Source organism: Vanessa cardui, chromosome 12, assembly GCF_905220365.1.
Source record: "Vanessa cardui chromosome 12, ilVanCard2.1, whole genome shotgun sequence".
NCBI classification, from domain to species: domain Eukaryota; kingdom Metazoa; phylum Arthropoda; class Insecta; order Lepidoptera; family Nymphalidae; genus Vanessa; species Vanessa cardui.
The window spans coordinates 8,098,734-8,116,940 of NC_061134.1; the positions used below are offsets into that span (position 1 = coordinate 8,098,734).

General features: G+C 32.6%; 2 protein-coding genes across 2 annotated transcripts; one reads left to right on the forward strand and one right to left on the reverse strand.

Annotated features, from left to right (window-relative positions):
• The first annotated feature begins 135 nt into the window (after nt 1-135).
• LOC124533991 (DNA repair protein RAD50) lies at nt 136-13,129 on the forward strand. The gene is made up of 22 exons (XM_047109591.1): nt 136-622; nt 967-1,150; nt 1,272-1,457; nt 1,705-1,918; nt 2,034-2,125; nt 2,524-2,733; nt 3,166-3,332; nt 3,539-3,687; nt 3,820-3,934; nt 4,479-4,715; nt 6,141-6,299; nt 6,788-6,901; nt 6,975-7,172; nt 8,530-8,676; nt 10,075-10,290; nt 10,880-11,040; nt 11,165-11,399; nt 11,654-11,860; nt 12,009-12,205; nt 12,303-12,407; nt 12,490-12,606; nt 12,706-13,129. The coding sequence occupies exons 1-22, from the start codon at nt 368-370 to the stop codon at nt 12,950-12,952; spliced, it is 3,912 nt and encodes a 1,303-aa protein (XP_046965547.1). The 5' UTR covers nt 136-367; the 3' UTR covers nt 12,953-13,129.
• A 512-nt stretch (nt 13,130-13,641) lies between these two features.
• Nucleotides 13,642-17,893, reverse strand: LOC124533992 (conserved oligomeric Golgi complex subunit 8). Its single transcript, XM_047109592.1, has 7 exons — nt 17,708-17,893; nt 17,282-17,588; nt 16,663-16,828; nt 16,488-16,583; nt 16,241-16,412; nt 15,820-15,983; nt 13,642-14,727 (listed from the first exon to the last, which is right to left on the reverse strand). The coding sequence occupies exons 1-7, from the start codon at nt 17,760-17,762 to the stop codon at nt 14,038-14,040; spliced, it is 1,650 nt and encodes a 549-aa protein (XP_046965548.1). The 5' UTR covers nt 17,763-17,893; the 3' UTR covers nt 13,642-14,037.
• Nucleotides 17,894-18,207: the final 314 nt, after the last annotated feature.

Consider the following 18,207-nt stretch of genomic DNA (forward strand, 5'->3'; position numbering starts at 1 on the left):
ATCCGTAGTGTTTTCTAAAAACAACTATATTATACCACTTTAATGAAGCAGCTTTAAAATCGCATTGCATTTAATTTTTCAAAAACCACAGTAACACTGATTATTATTAAATTATTTCTAGTCTATGGTGTTTACTTTACCTTGGCGCGTTTGGAACTGCGGTTTGTTATGTTTTGAGTTTTCAGTTTTATTAAAGATCTGTGGTCATATCCTGGATGTCCCTGTCTGTATCTAAAATTCTAAATATTAACATACCGGCAGTGCCTAAAACAGTTTTTATGTTAAAGAAAAAAGAAGTAAATGTATAGTTTTTAGATACTAATTGAAACACCACCCATTACCCTTGAACTGTGAATTGTGATTATAAATGGCGGGAATTAAATCCCTAGCGGTAAGAGGAATTCGTAGCTTTGGTCCAGAAGAATGTGATGAACAACGTATATCATTTGAGAAGCCGCTGACTTTAATATTAGGACAGAATGGCTGTGGTAAAACGACAATAATCGAATGTTTGCGATATGCCATAACTGGGCAAATGCCGCCGGGTAGTCGAAATGAATGTTTTGTTCATGATGCTAAAGTCAATAGGTCCACGGAAGTCTTAGCCCAAGTCAGGTTGAAGGTAAGGTATTTTTTTAAAACAACCATATAATAAGCAAGAATAATATTTATTTTAACTAAAAATGAGGACTCAATTAATACGATATTTATTTCCTGGTACAAAAAAATTATGTTACTGTTTGTAAGAGTAAATTTTAGGGATTAAATCTCATACGGCTGGGTAGCCTCCCTGTCTTTTCGGGTAAACAAATATATATGTGTTTAATTTCATATAAAGAGATTTCTTAATCATTTTGACAATTTTTAAACTTAAGTTCTTTTTACATGACTTATGGTAAATATACTTCAACATGGTTACTTTTCAAAATGGTGACACTTAGTGTCTTACTATTTTTATTATTACAGATTATTAATGCTAAAGATAAACAATTAGAAGTTTCAAGGTCAATGAAAGTAACTGCTTATCACAACAAGAAACCCAAGTTCCAAACATTAGATACATTTCTTTCAATAGTGGATGACAATGGTAAAACGAAGGATTTATCATCAAGGTGCGCTGATTTGGACTTTATGATGCATGAAGAATTAGGTTTGTTACAATGAAACCCTTAAAAAAACTAATTAATTAGAAAACTATTAGTTGTCAGTCAACTTTATAACATTTAAATTTTATTGTATAGCTCATTGATATATTTACAAAATTCTAATAGGTGTGCCAAAAGCCATCTTGAACTCTGTGATATTCTGCCACCAAGAAGATGCCAGTTGGCCTTTAGACGAAGGAAAGAAAGTCAAAGAAAGATTTGATGAGATATTTGATGCTGATAAATACAGTGATTGTTTTGATCGTCTTAGGAAAATTCGAAAAGAATACGCAACTAATATTAAATTGTTGGGTATGTAAAAAAACATTATTAATATTCAAAATAGTCTGCAATTGTCCATATTTCGTTGAAGTAATATTAGTGTCGAATTGTAGCTGTCTATAATACAGGTCATTTCATTACAATTAACCAATTTTCTTTGACACAGTAACTTATTAATCAAATGTATGTAATTATATAGAGGCATACCTCTTGTTGCCAATAATTGTTTAGTCAAACCATCAAAGACCATAAAATGTGTATTAATTAAAAATTACAGAACAAGGTGTAGCTCATTTAACAGAAAAGAAACAAGATTTGGATATGAAGAAACTAGACCTTGTAAACACCGAGACCCGCATATCCGAAGCTGAGCTTCGAATTGCAGAATATTCTCAGGAGCTAAAACCTCTCACAGAAAAAATCAATGCTATTGAAACATTGCAGAAGAATTTATTGGCTTTTGAATCTAAGAGAGATAAAATTAAAACAAGGTTAAAAGTTTAGCACTTAAATAGATTGTTTCTTGATCACATTCATAATAAGTTAACTTATTTTTATTATTATGTGGTTTACTTGAGTTATATTGTATGGTTAATTTATTTACAGATTGGAACAAAATAAAAATGCAGAACAAGATTTAAAAAAATCAATTCAAAGTACCTTTGAAGGTTCACTAGTAGAACTCCAGGAGAGTATAGGTACCACTCTAAATATTTGATTTACTAAAAAAATATTTGTTTTAAATTATTGATAGTGATAAAAATTTTATTTATCGTAAAACTTGTTATTTAATAAATATAATATTTAAAAAATAATAATATATGTGCTTAATTTGTGTTTATAATTCGTCTCGTGCTTGGCGGTGAAGGAAAACATCATGAGGAAACCTGCATGTGTCTAATTTCATTGAAATTCTGCCACATGTGCATTCTGGTGGAATTTGAAGAGCGTGAACAACCGCATTGGAACAGCGTGGTGGAATATGTTCCAAACCCTCGCCTTAATGGAAGAGGAGGCCTTAGCCCAGCAGTGGGAAATTTACAGGCTGTTACTTTACTTGTTATTTAAATAATGGTTCATGTTTTATATCTTAAAGCTAACTATGGAGCAACTACAAAGACCAAACAAGCAGAGTTAGAAGACTCGTACAAGAAAAACTTCTCATTCAATAAGGAAGAAGAGAGAATCGCCAATGAGAAGACATTAAATGAAGTAAAATTTAACAAACTAATCTTGCTGGAAAGTCAGAATCAAGATAAAATTGACAAGAGAAATGTTATGATTGTTGATACTGCTGCACTTGCCGGTAATTAATGTTTGCATAGCTGTTATTCTTTTTATATGTATGTACTCACATGATAAATTATTATATATGAAAAAAAAAAAAAATATATGTTTTTAAAAAATACTATAAAGTTAGTCACCAGTCAATAATTTCATATATTTTTTATTGAAAAAGTTGATTATGTATAGTAAATTTATAGTAGAGAAGTGAAATTTGTAGGCTTCTATGATGGGTAAATCTGTAACTAGTAAATAAATCTTAAATAAATAAAAAAATATGCAACCACCACTGAGTGAAACTGCGAAAATAATAATATTCCAATAAAGCTGTGTTGCTGTGGGCTGTACATTATATATATCAATAAAAATAATGTAATTAGTCATGAATATTTAGTAGAACTTGTTATATTCCTTTTTTTTTTCATCAAAACTTAATTACAAATTTCCTTTCAAGAGTTACAATTAGAAAAAATCGAAACAAATGAACAAGCAGTCAGTGGATTAAGTTCTATAAGTGAGAAAATTGAAGAGTTGCAAAGCAAACTGAAGGAAGACAAGGCGGCATCTGATCTAGAGGAAAAAGAACTTCAGAAACATGTTGATAATAGTCGTGATGCTCTGGTTAGTTCAGCTATTTTTAATCAAACAAAACAATTTATATGCCAAAAGACAATCTCTACCATTCAACACTAAGAAAAACAACATAAAACAAAAAATAATAATAATGAACACAACATTTTTTTTTTTTGAATAATAATGCTGGCACACAAATATTTCGAATTTTCCTATTCTCAGATACTTTTCTATATTATTATTTTTTATTACAGTCCCGTCACAAACAAAAAATATCCAACAAAGAATCAGAAATACAATCAACGAAAAAAGAAATTGCTAAAATACAGAAACAGATTAATGAAGCTACAAAGTCTAAACAGAAATTAGAAATTTTAGAAGAAAAATTAAAAACAGCTGAAGAGTAAGTAACGAGTAACAGTTTTTTTGGCTTATTATTAAAAATTTACTTTTCGTTAGATTAGTATAAAAAGTTAAATTTAAATGATGTCAAATATTGGATTAAATAATAATTTTTATATTATTTTAATTTAAGAGATTATGAGAAAGCAGTCAATGAACTAAATCCTGAAGAATGTCAAAAAGAAATTAACACAGATGAAAAACTTATGGAAGAACATGAGAATGAACTTGAAAAACTTAGTGAAAAGGTATTATTAGCGGAATACTTCAAAGTATTCTTTTTATCGTGTATAAAGGAAGACTTCTAAAGTTGAATTAATGATTTTTCTTCTAATTAGGTCAATTTCATAAAGCGAATTCGAAAGACTAACTTTTCTAAGCTTAAAATACTTACTTTATACTAATAAGTCCTCAAATAATATAAATATTGATCGAGTTGTTCCGTTAAGTAGTCCTGTTTGTGTAGCTAATCTAAATCTAAATTGACGACCTCCATGGTCGAGTGGTGTGTACACCGGTTTTCATGGGTACGCCACTCTGAGGTCCCGGGTTCGATTCCCGGCCGAGTCAATGTAGATTACCATTAGTTTTCTATGTTGTCTTGGGTCTGGGTGTTTGTGGTACCGTCGTTACTTCTGATTTCCATAACACAAGTGCTTCAGCTACTTACATTGGGATCAGAGTAATGTATGTGATGTTGTCTCATATTTATTATTATTATTTATTTAAATGAGTTGTGCTACTTTGCTAGGCATGAAGTGAGCTAATTTTAATACTTTTTTCATTTAATAGGTCACAGAATTACAAAAACAAAGTTCGAAACTGAAGGAAAAGGATATGATAGAGGAGTCATTCAAACAGAAAGAAAAACAATTGAATGTTTTAAAAAATAAACATAAGTCAGCAATCACAGAACTACTGGGAAGCATGCCCGAAAAAGACTTCGCAATAACAATCAACAAACTCGAATGTGAATTGAGGAATGAATTGGAATCAATGAAGAGTAAGATAACCGAGAAGCAAAACGAGGTAATGATCAAATTATACGCCATATTATTTTATTACACCCGACATCCGTTTTGACTCAGGTCATCTAATTTTAGCTTAATATCATCTCTACATTAACATCCTGTAATTTTCCCACTACTGTGCTAAGGCCTCCTCTTTGAGGTGGGGCTTGGAACATATTCTGCCTCACTTTCAATCAACAACAGCCTGTAAATTCCCACTGCTGGGCTAAAGGCCTCCTCTCCCTTTGTGGAGAAGGTTTTGGAACATATTCCACCACGCTGTTCCAATGCGGGTTGGTGGAATACACATGTGGCAGAATTTTTATGAAGTTTGTCACATGCAGGTTTCCTCACGATGTCTTCCTTCATCGCTGAGCACGAGATGAATTATAAAGACAAATTAAGCACATGAATCAGTGGTGCTTGCCTGGGTTTGAACCCGCAATCGTCGGTTAAGTTAACGCGTGCATTCTAACCACTGGGCCATCTCGACTATTCACTCTTCTCACTTTCAATGCTGGTTGAATACACATGTGGAAAATTTCAATGAAATAAAACCCATGCAAGTTTCCTCACGATGTTTTACTTCACCGCCAAGCACTAGATGAATTATAAACAGTAATTCAGCACATGAATATTCAGCGGTGCTTCCTTGAGTTAGAACCCGCAATCGTCGCTTAAGATGCACGCACTGTAACATCTGTACTCGTTGTTTTAGACCCCTTATGTATGCTAAATAATAGTTAAAATATCTACTAACATAGTTTTTTAAGCCTGTAACTAACACTATGGATATTTATCTGTTAATAAACATTTATTATTATACTTGGTGGCAGGGCTATGTGCAAGCCCGTCTGGGTAGGTACCACCCACTCATCAGTTATTCTACCGCCAAATAACAGTACTCAGTATTGTTGTGTTCCGGTTTGAAGGGTGAGTGAGCCAGTGTAACTACAGGCACAAGGGACATAACATCTTAGTTCCCAAGGTTGGTGGCGCATTGACGATGTAAGGAATAGTTAATATTTCTTACAGCGTCATTGTCTATGGGTGATGGTGACCACTTACCATCAGGTGGCCCATATGCTCGTGCGCCAATATACCATAAAAAAAAAGTTTAATTATTATTTAATAAGTTTGTTTCTTAGAATTCTCTTGTTATACCTAAGTGTATATCATTATCACTGAGTGTTAGTCATATGGTTGCTATTGCATAGTGACTAACTTATGCATGCCATGGGAATGTTTCATATTGACAATATACAGTCTATGTGACTCATTGTTTGTATGAATACAGACGTTTTTCTTTCGAAATTTAGTACTGACTAGTTTTCCGTCCTTGTATAAAAGTTGTATGTGTAAAAGTTATTAAAAGTTACACTTTCCATTTTCCACCTCTGAATTTGCAAAAAAATATATTATTATAATACCCGTATGGCTTTAGGTAACGCGGCTGGAGGCGGAGCGCAGGCACGCGCGCGCGCAGCTGGGCGAGCGGCGCGCCGAGCTGACGCGCGCCGAGGACCGCGTGTACGCGGCGTGCGGCGCGCTCGCCTACGACGCCGCGCTCGAGCGCGCCTCCGCCAGCGTCGAGCGCCTGCAGGTACTCGCCTTGCTTCGAGGTCAACGCTCCCAAATCCCGACGGCCAAGCTTTGACCATCGTTATCGGAAGCTCTTGCTTTACCAACTGAAGAGTATAATATGATATGCCGTTTTGTATAACTAATAAGAACTTCAACACTTTTCGTAGCAGAGTCGCTTCAAAGGTTACGATATTTTTTTCCAAATGGCTACCATAGAGCCTATTACCAATTCTCGATTATAAGGATATTGTTATGTTGACTAAAAGGGAGCCTCTACAAAATCTGTAAATGAATCCAAAATTGGTTTTCATAAATATGAGCATATCTCTAACTTTGATTCCATTTGTTAAAGATTATTATTTTATTTTTATATTTTTATATTAAGACCATTCGTATAACTAATTGATGTAATCTAACACAGAGAGCGTACAAAATAGCATACCATTTTCAATGACCATAAGGAATTCTTAGTAGTCCTACAATTACAAATTTCATATTAAATTACAGGACGAACAAAATGTGCTGCAATCGTCAATGTTTATCATAACGAAGTACAAAGGACAGATTAAAGATAACAAGTGCTGTCCTTTGTGTAATCGTGGTTTTGATGCTGAAAACGAGGTATGGCCTTTTCTTTCGTTTCGAAACGATATAATATTTAACAGTCTTAATATTTCAAATATTATTCCTTTAGATTACAGATTTAATATCTCAGCTAACTACTCAAGTTTTGAATGTGCCAGCTAAATTGGAAAAGGTCACCGAGGAATTACAGCGGGCTTCCGCTAAAAAAGATGACTTACTGAGCCTGAGGTCTCTGAACGACAAAATTGTTAGCTTAAAAGATAAAGAAATACCTCAACTCGAAAAACGTTTGGATGAGGTCGAGAAGGTATGTCAAGTAATATGAATATGTTAAAGTTATAATAAATTCAGGGTTGCCGATGCGTATTAACCTAATTTCCCAAAAATCTTAGCGAAATTCTCCAAGATAAAATCAAATTTTCGAGGTAAATTCGTCAAATCAGACTAATCATGGTTACCGACGACCTTTTTTTGTTTTCTTGTTGAATCAGCCTAGTTATGGTTAATGTCTATGTATAATGTGTTTTTACTACCATGCTAACTAACAATCGACTACGATTTAAATTTTTTGTCCTAACTATAAAACGGGTAAACGAGTAAACAACTTCCCCTCATTTTCCCCACATACGACAATCCCCACACTCATCCCCGATCGACTTGCGATTCCCTGCAATTTGGGGAATTCCCCACACATTGGCAACGCTGAATAAATTTTACAACCTAATTTATAGTTTTATAAAAGTCTGATCAATATCAAATATTGAAAAGTTTTACTCGGAGCTCGATGTAACCTAATTAGTAATTATGTACGATCTTTCAAATTATATATTATTTAAGTTTCAAATCGACACGAGAGATAAAAAAAATGTAATTTACGTATTACATACCGATTCGTGACTGTTTTGTGATGCAATAGATATGTCACTAAATCAGTGGCGTAGCTAGGTGAGGAAGGGCCCCGGTGCATAGAAAAAGAATCGGGCCCTCATCTTTTCCATCCTTTTTAACTAATAATTACTCTTTAAAATTATATATACCAAAAAAAAAAATCACGGTATTTTCTAGCTTCTGAAGCTTAAGGTTTAGTTTAGAGGGCCCCCTGAACTCTGGGGCCCTGGTGCACTGCACCTGGCCCTACGATAGCTACGCCACTGCATCAAATTGATGATAAAATTGATTTGGGTTGTCTGGAAGAAATGGCTACTTAGCCATAAGACCGCCCGTTGTACTCTACAATATTATTATATATTATTTCTTATCAAGATCATCATCTATTTAATATCAAGATCTAGACGACCTCCGTGGTCGAGTTGTATTTACACCGATTTTCATGGGTACGCCACTCCGTGGTCATGGGTTCGATTCCCAGCTGAGTCGATGTAGATTATATTTTCTATGTTGTCTAGGTTCTGGGTGTTTGTGGTACATTCTTTACTTGTGATTTTCCATAACACAAGTGCTTTTGCAACTTACATTGCATTACATTACATTTATTTAAGATTTTTTTTTAAATGTTTTCAAATAAAGAAATGTGGTATTGACTTGGTGTTCTCTTGTATATAATATTGTAACATATTATAATGTGTAACATGTGGTGTACAATGAAGTATAAATAAATAAAATAAATAAAATAAAATAACCGTTTTGTTTATTTCGTTCGCCAGCAAATATCGAGTTTGTCGGAGGAAGTGGAGGAGCTGTCGCTGAGCGCGGCTGAGCCCGAGCGGCGCCTGGGGGGCGCGCGCGCACTGCTGGGCGACATGCCGCTTCTCGACCGCAGCGCCGCCGAGCGCGCCGCAACCGCCGCGCAGGCCAGTCGCCGCACGAATTCATTACCCGACCCTTGCACATACACACTGACTCGATGATATTCTAATAAACAGATATGTTATACCCATACTAAACAACAGAAAAAAGTGTGCCGCGCCGGGGACCGTTTATTTTAGGGTTGCTGAGGATTCCTCTTCCGCTTCCTCATAATGCAAAAGTTCCGCAATATTTTTGGGTTCCTCAACCGATACCGCTTCCTCATAAATAAAAATTAAAAATCCTCTTCCGCCAGCTTCCTCAAAATTTAAGAACAATTTATGAGGAATCTGGAGCTGTAGTAGACACATCCTGCCCCACACCCACCGCTTCCACGTTTACCAATAGAGGAGAGGTGCGTGTTACTAAAGCTACTATTAAGTAACGACATTAAAAAAAACTAATTAATACGCATGAACACAGTCTTTTATGGTGGAAAAATGATCCGAAATATTTGGGAGTACCTATACCTAGGCAATACCTATCTTCTCCTCCATCAAGTATGCCCAGCGAACGACGTTTTAGCAGTGTTGGATTAGTACGAGTATATAATGAGCTAAGAAACCGGTTGTCAGGGGAAACAGCGTCCAAATTATTTTTTACAAAAAAAACCTCCCTATAATTAATTTTGATTATTTATTAGTATTCAATTCCTTTATTTTGATTAATAAAATATTTGACTTAAGTAATTAATAAAGATATAAAGACTGCACTTTTTTTAGTGTACGTATCTTATGTACAGACAGGACAACGGCTTTTCGGTTGGGTCGGCTAGTATTTATATTTTCCTATCTTCCTAATCCGCTCTCTCTGCCGCTTCCTCATCCGCATCCTCTAAATTTGCGTTCGAAAAATCCTTTTCCTCCTCCTCTTCCTCATAATCACTTCCTCAACAACCCTAGTTTATTTTACATTTCGTAACAAGAAAAAAGGATAGCTTGATAAAAACAATAAACAAAGGTAACATAATTATAATGTATTGTAACGTATTACTGGCATAATTATGATGAAAACGACTAAAGGCAAACATCCCAATTAGGACGTTTTCTAGTCTTCACTTTTTGCGCGTTAATGACATATCTGTTTACTAGAACATCATTGCACTGACTTTAATTTTTAACTTCTAAAACATTTAACGCAATATCCAGTGGCCAAATTGTATGAAATATTTTGAATGTAAAGTATTATTTTTGTCTCGGGACATGATTCGCTACGGCGGCAATTATTTCATTATATCGACTTCTCCTATGAGAGTTTCAGGGATAATTTAAATTATTAAATCTTACTATAAAAAGCACATAAATTAAATTAATTGTAATGTAATATTAAGTACTTTTATATATAAAATATTAATAGTATGTAATGTAAATTTTAAATATTTAAATAATAAAATTCTTAAACAGCTGGAAGCTATAAAGGCCAAATGTGCTGATTTCGTTTCGGACATTTCCCTGGATGACGCCACAGCCAAGCAGAGCGAACTTCGTCAAAAGATCAGTGCGCTGCGGGCGAGCTCCCGAGCCGCGCAGTCACGGCTTAACGCGTACAACAAGCGACTGCAAACCGCCATCGACAAGAAGAATAAGTTGAAGGAGGAGTTGCTCAATATTCAGAAAAAGGTAATATGGGCCACCTGATGGTAAGTGGTCACCATCACCCATAGACAATGACGCTGTAAGAAATATTAACTATTCCTTACAACGTCAATGCGCCACCAACCTTGGGAACTAAGATGTTATGTCCCTTGTGCCTGTAGTTACACTGGCTCACTCACCCTTCAAACCGGAACACAACAATACTGCGTACTGTTGTTTGGCGGTAGAATAACTGATGAGTGGGTGGTACCTACCCAGACGGACTTGAACAAAGCCCTACCACCAAGTAAACTTAGCTTTGCCTAATACAAAACAAAATTATTTTTGAAAACAGCATTAGAAGTATTGATTTTTTATTGTTGTTGTATGTATTTGAATTCAAAGTAATTCAAATACAGCCCAACCCAAACCACACCAAGTAAGTTACCGCCAAAATACGCATGATAGACGTTTGTGAATGCTCAGTAATTTTTAACTGTTATGATATCCATAGTCGAACCATATACAGATATCCTACAATATTCGCATTACAATTAATAAATTACGTCACCCTTTGGAAATTCGAATTTAAAACTCTTTGTATTAAACTAAATATAAAACCTATTTCAATAAGGTACAAGAACTGTGCAACTTGCAAGAGACACAAAAAGTAATGGAAGCCAACATTGATAAGTTTATGAATGAACTAAAAGAGTTCAGAGAATCTATAGAACCTTTAGAAGCAGAACTCAAAGAAAAAGAAAAGACGAAGAACGAAGCAGTGAAAAAGAACAGGTAATTAGTTCTTACTTTTATTGTTTTATTAATTTTTTGCACAGTTAAAATGTAAGCAGTTCAATTTATAATTTTCTTTCTATTTAGTGATATAAGCAGAAGTATAAAATATTTTTCATTACAGATCTGAAATAGAATCTAAAAATAATTTCATAGTTAAAGTGATGAATGCATATGAAAAGTTGAGGGCAATCGATTTAGAAATAAGACAGCATAAAGAAAGAAATCTTCAGAGAGAAATGGACAAAATTAAGGAAGCCAATGAGAAGTTACTAGCCAGGCAAAAGCAAATAATGATTGACAGAGACACTCTTACAAAGAAGATTGACAGTTTAAAAGATGAACTGGCCAAGCAAGAGGTACTTTTTTTCTTTATAAATTGCAACTTATTTCTATCAATGCTGCTATGGCAATAACTTATTTAAGTAAATTTTACATATCAGCAAAAGTCTTCTATGACCTTTGTGTGTAGCTAATTATTATTGATCCAATGCTAACTCGCATTGTAGTACAACAATGCGATTTTAACCTGACTATATAAAAGAAATAACTCTGTACTGTGTTTGTATAATTTTATAAAATTGTTATTTGATTTGATTTTTCACTTTTTTAGATTTACAAAAGAAACTTAGAAGACAATTTAAAGCTGCGTACAGCACAAAAAGAGATAGAGACTTGTGAGAAAGATTTGGCAGATATTAAAGAAAAACTCAGTGGTGTCAATGTGGATATGATTTCGGAAAAAGAACCTTTGATAATAAAACAAACTAAAATATTCAGGGAAAAAGCTCAGACAGAGGGTAAACTCGATGAACTAAAGGTTTTTTTTTCTTTTCTTTGTTATTTTCTTTATTCATAAATAATAATATTTTGAATGATGAATTCCAAATTAAATTTAGCTTGATATCAAGTAACTTTTTAACTAGGAAATTTAATGTGAATTGAATAAAAAATTAATTATCTTATAGGAAAGACTGAAACAAAACAAACTGGAACTAAAGAAAACACAGAACAAAGACATTGAAATAAAATATAGAGAAAAATATTACGAACTTCATGTTACTAAAGCAGTTGATAAAGATATTAGAGATTACTCTGTTGCTTTAGAAAAGTGTCTGATGGAGTTTCATAGAGAAAAAATGGAAAATATTAATCTTATAATTAGGTAAATATATATAATACTGTTAACAGTATCATGCATTTAGTAAAAAACTAATATTTCCTATTTTTATCGACTAATATTGACATATATTCATTTTTAGGGAGATGTGGAGAAAAATATACAGGGGTAATGATATAGATTACATCGAAATAAAGACTGAAGGTAGTATGTCAGCAGATTCCGAAAGACGTAAATATGACTACAGGTACGAAAATGAATGTAAATTTGAGAGATAAAAGATGATATATTTGTGGTTATTGTTGATTAATGGCTACATTTAATTTTAGAGTGATACAATGTAAAAATGGTGTCGAAATTGATATGAGAGGGCGTTGTAGTGCTGGCCAGAAGGTTTTAGCTTGTCTGATAATCAGACTGGCTTTGGCAGAAACATTCAGCTCCAGGTAACATAAACTTAGCTGTAAACAAATCTAAATTAAAAAAAAAAACTTGTAATAAAAAAGTCAAGAATATCTGTTACATAAAAATTTAAAATATTTCAGATTCGGCATTTTAGCTTTAGATGAACCAACTACTAATTTAGATCAAGAAAACATTAAAAGTCTGTGTTCAGCGCTTGGTGAAATTGTTCAAGAGAGAATGACTCAAAAGAATTTCATGTTTGTTATTATTACACACGATAAAGAATTTATTGAATCATTAGGAAACATCGATAAGGTTACGCATTATTATGAAGTATCTAGAAATGAAGAAGGTAAATCTAGAGTCAAAAAAATAAGATTCTCCTGAATAAATCAAAACAAGATTTATGGATATATTTAAGGAATAATCAAACTATTCCTCCTGTTTTTTGTTTTTTTTTTCATGTTATTATTCGTTTTTATGCAGGCAAAGTGCCTTATATATTATGAAGATATAAGAACAAGTTCGGTTATACAGAAATAAAAGCTTTTTTTATATTATGCATATTTCTCTTTTTATTTCATAAATTCTTTATAATAGTGGTAAAAATAAAGGCTTTAAAATAATCTAATAAATACTTATACTATCACTTGTAACAGCAATATTTACAAATTTTTTTTTATCAGACCACCTCACTTTATACATGTCATATTAAGCTTTTGACCCAATTTATATAAACAGCTAATCCCATACTTAGTGGTACAAAAAGACTTATTTATCCACATATAGTGCGACACAAATTAGATGTAGCATCGGAAAATGCAATGGAATGAAAATAAAACCGATTGCTGCCGATTTACACAACCAATAGAAATAGCTCCCTATCGCGCCATTCGACGCTATTCGTCGCTATAGATTCTCGCGTCAGAGAAAGCAAGTGCATGTAGATCGACGTGTCAAATTGACGAATATATTAGGTCATATGATATTACAATTTATTACGTTTGTGCAAAGATCATATTCGCATGAGAAATAAATATTGATAATTTGGGATAGCGTACTCAATTCGGATGTAATCGGTTTTACGAAAATTATGCTACATCTAAGTTGTGTCTTATTAATGGTAAAGTCTATTTAATTTAGATTTCCATTTTTAAATGAAAGGTTCTTCATAATCTTCATTTTTAAAAAATGCATTTTGAACAGCCACTGGATCACTGGTTAAAAAGTTTCAAATGTGAGGGTTGGAATACATTCGCATGAATATTGACTACCATATTGACTACTACGGATACCAGCAGTGCTATCCGTAGCCTAAACTAACTCATAATGGAAAAGCGATGACGCCAACATGGCCTTGCCTTTTGGCATCGTCGATTTATTATATAAAATAAATTTTACCTCATTTAGCAATATTGCGTTATAATTAGAATATGCTAGATTATGAAATGGACGTTATATAAATATTTAATTTACATAATAAGGCCTGTAATAGCATTTAATGGCTTACAAATTTCTGTTTGGTCTAAATGTAATGCTTTACTTTCTTGTAAAACAGTTAATGTAATTCCTAACAACTCAGCTATTTGACTCGAAGGAAATGATTGTGACAAACACTTTGCTATATATGGTACCAAATCTTCAGTAAAACAAACACAGAGAGATATAAAATTTTGCTTCTCTATCTCAGTAAAAGCTTGTTGTTCTCTGTGGTAAAATGCCACCAAGATCTGTGCAGCTTTATCAAACGACTTTTTAAAACCTCTATACACATCCTTTACGATATTCAATGGTGCTGTCAAACGAAGAGAATTTAAAACTGTTAACATGCCATTGCAATATTCTGCTAAAGGATAATAGTCCAACAAGTTCTCAGGTGGTCCAGATGCCATATTTTCGTTTGGCGGTCTGGGTACATTCTTTATACTCGGTACTTTGTAAGATTTCATTTGGTATTCAAATTGTGTGTCAACTTTCTCTATACCAATATTGAATTGCATTAAAATATTATTGCGAAACAAAGGTGTTAATACACATCTTAAATCGGCGCCAACTCTACCAAATGAAAGGCAAAGGTACATGCATTGATTCAATAATGATTCAAAGCTTGACTCATCTTCTCTCCAAAGGTCTTGATTTAATATTTGACTTAAACTTTCCACCTAAAAAGAAAAAAAATATATTGAAAATCAATCTCTCGCGTAAGTTCAATATTATGAACAATGTACTTTTAAGAATAGTGTGTGGTGTACTGGGTGCGTTTCACTTGTTAGCAATGATGTTTTAGTAAACATATATATCATTAACGCGCAAAAAGTGAAGACTAGAAAACGTCCTAATTGGGAAGTTTTTCTTTAGTCGTTTTATGTAATAATATATTATAATACATCATAATTACGTAGTAATACGTTTTGCGTAATTAAAATATCTAGTTATCCCTTTTACTTATTGTTTTTATCAAGCTATCCTTTTTACTTTTAACGAAATGTAAAAATAAACTAAAATAAACGGTCCCCGGCGCGCCACACTTTTTTCTGTTGTTTAGTATGGATATAACATATCTGTTTATTAGAATATCAATGCTTGTTAGTCTATAGGTTAGATGGGCTACAATAACTACAAATCAACCACTTAATATCTAGGTTTGTAGATATTTATTCTCAAAAAACACAAGTCAATTACACGATAATACACATAGAGTAATGTAACATTTGTGTTTGTCTTAAAATAGCTAATACAATGTAATAGCTACCCCATTGGCTTATTGTTATTTTATTATTAATGTTTTTCTTTTTAAGTTACAAATATATATTTTTTATACCTAATCACCTTTATATAATGTTGTCTTAAATTTTCGCGATTACACATTGAAATAAAACTAGCTATAACGGATTTGAATCGCGTATATTAATTATTTTTAACATCCCGACGTTTCGAGCACTTTACAGCGTTCGTGGTCACGGGTAGACTGACCCTATATGCGATTCAAATCCGTTATAGCTAGTTTTATTTCACCTTTATATAAAATATCAGGAATTATTGTTTCATGTATATCACTTAGCATTTGTGTTGTGCAGTTGCTCTCACTCATACACATATGGACAGGTTAAAATTTAATTTAACTTGGAGATAGATTGTGCCTTTTGTACTAAATAATTGCAATACTAAATTAGGTTATTAATAAATGCAATGTTAATGGTGCTTAACTCCATAAAGAGATGAAAAAAACTAATAAGTAACAGCATCATTATTACCTTTTGTTTCAGCCAACATGATAAAGCACTGGTACCACTTAATTCATCATCTTTTATTTTAGACTCTTGGGTATCCGAAAGAAAGATAGATTTGTGTTGAGTTATAACATTAAACAAATGAACTCTATGCAACTCTACTATCCTTCTCAAGACCTTCTCGGGTACTGTAATAAAAAAATAAGTAACAGAAATGAATAGTATAACTAATTTTCAATAATTTCATATTTCATTATGATTATATTTTTTGTTATAAGCTATGTTACACAAAATGTGTACAAAACTTATAATAAATGTCAACAGCCATCAATTAAATTTCCAGTTTTAAGCAAAATACATTTAAAGTAATTTAACTTTCTTTAATATATTTGAAATTTATAAATTGTTGGACAACATTTTAAAAAAAGTTACAAAATATACATACTTTCTGTATTTCTCGCATCTTCAAGTGCTTTGTCAAACCAAGCATTTCTAGCTTTAAGGAAATGTAAATGTAATCCATCTGAATTAACATTGCTTGTTTTTACCGATAGTCTATTTTGCTCATCATCAGTAGATTTAAACACAGTATTTGCTCTACGTAAGTAACCTAATATCTAAGAAAACAAAGGACAAAAATATTAGAATCTATAAATACTTTATTAGTAAATAATTAATATTTCTTCACTTACCTGTAAGCATTGAGGTAGAGGTAAGTCATAATGAAGCTGATTAAATAAATGATAAAGTGTTTCAAACCACAAAGTCATGATTTCACTGGTGGTACTCTACAATCAAACACAGTATAATTAGTGATTTTTTTTAAGTCTTCATATATAGTTAGGATTTCAATTTTTTTAAATGTACCTGCACTATAGGTATTTCAGAATACCTTTTTGATAGATTACGAATAAAAGCAAAAATATCCAATGCACTTTCATAGTCTTCAGCATTGAGAGCTTCACGCATCAATGATGGCAGTTCTAATAGCTCTAATAACTTGTCACTTTGATTCCTAATGCTGCTATATCTCCTGGAATTTTAGTTATTAATGTATTTTAAATCAAATAATTCAGTTACCACATAATCTCATAAGATTCAGTTTCAACTTACAGTCACTATATAATAGTAACTTGCTTCATGTTAGGGCTTTGTTCAAGGTAGGTGTAACCCACTCATCAAAAATTTTACTACTCCAAAAAAATACTTGGTGTTGTTATAACATCCCCGTTAGCAACAGGCACAAGGGACATAACATTGCGGTGGCCAAGGCTATTAGTATTTTGTTAATAGAAGAATGGTTTATTATTTGTCACAGTGCTAATGTCTATGGGTGATGGCTATTTACTATCTGATGGCTTATTTGCCCATCTGACTATATATTTGATAGCCAACTGGTTAATAAGGGGAAGGTAGTGGAGGTAGTTGGGTATGGTATTTCTTGCAGCCCTAAAAATTGCCAGTAATAGATAAATTAATATCAAACCTCTTTTCTTGAACAATATTTCCAGCTACTTGTGAAAAATTCTCACATTGTTGTACAAATTCTGGTGTTGAATCTAATAAATTTGTGAGGGACTCCTTAGATTTCACCAAATCCTTCATAATAGTTCTTGAAATATCAGCAGTCTCCACAAAAGTTTTATAATTAGTAAAGGCTAAATCCTGTGTTTGTTCAGTAAGATGTTTCATCTCTTCGCTTAGCCTATCTGGTTCACTTCTTACTTGATCCCAATTTTGTGACCCTAATTTCTTTATATAGTCAGTTATATCACTAAAATATTCCGCATTTTCTGAAAAACAAAAAATTTTAAACAATATTGTAAATGTTGTTTTTTTTAATTATACTTATTTTCCAAAAGGATACGGAAATTGTGAGTAATTAATATTTTGGTAACCATTTATTTTATACCTGTAGTAGAATCAGGAAACAACAGTTGACATAAATCCTTTAACTCTTGAGCCATGATGAAAAGCTAGTTAGCAACTGCCAAGTAACAATTATTAAAAAATATTAATTAACAAATAGTACCATTAGCAAAGTACGATAGATAAACATTAAACAGAACTTAACCATTAAGTCAATGTCAATACATGTGTCAATGTCAAACGCCAACATTATTTTGCCACATTTTTTATCTTTTGTTAGGTATTTGTTTGTTAAATGTTTACACACTCTCGAATATATGTCCCTTAATAAATAATAATAAATCGAGGTATGATGAAATATTACTTTCAGTAATCAAGAGTATGTTGAAATATTACTTTAAGTCTTATCTTCAAATCATTACGCAGTTTTAAACTACGGATTGAAATGAGCTTGACTTTAATTTCTTTATAATAAGCAGCCATCAAAGGACGCTCGTAACTATGGCTCGATACCTAACGTGCTCAGCCCTAATTACATCTAAT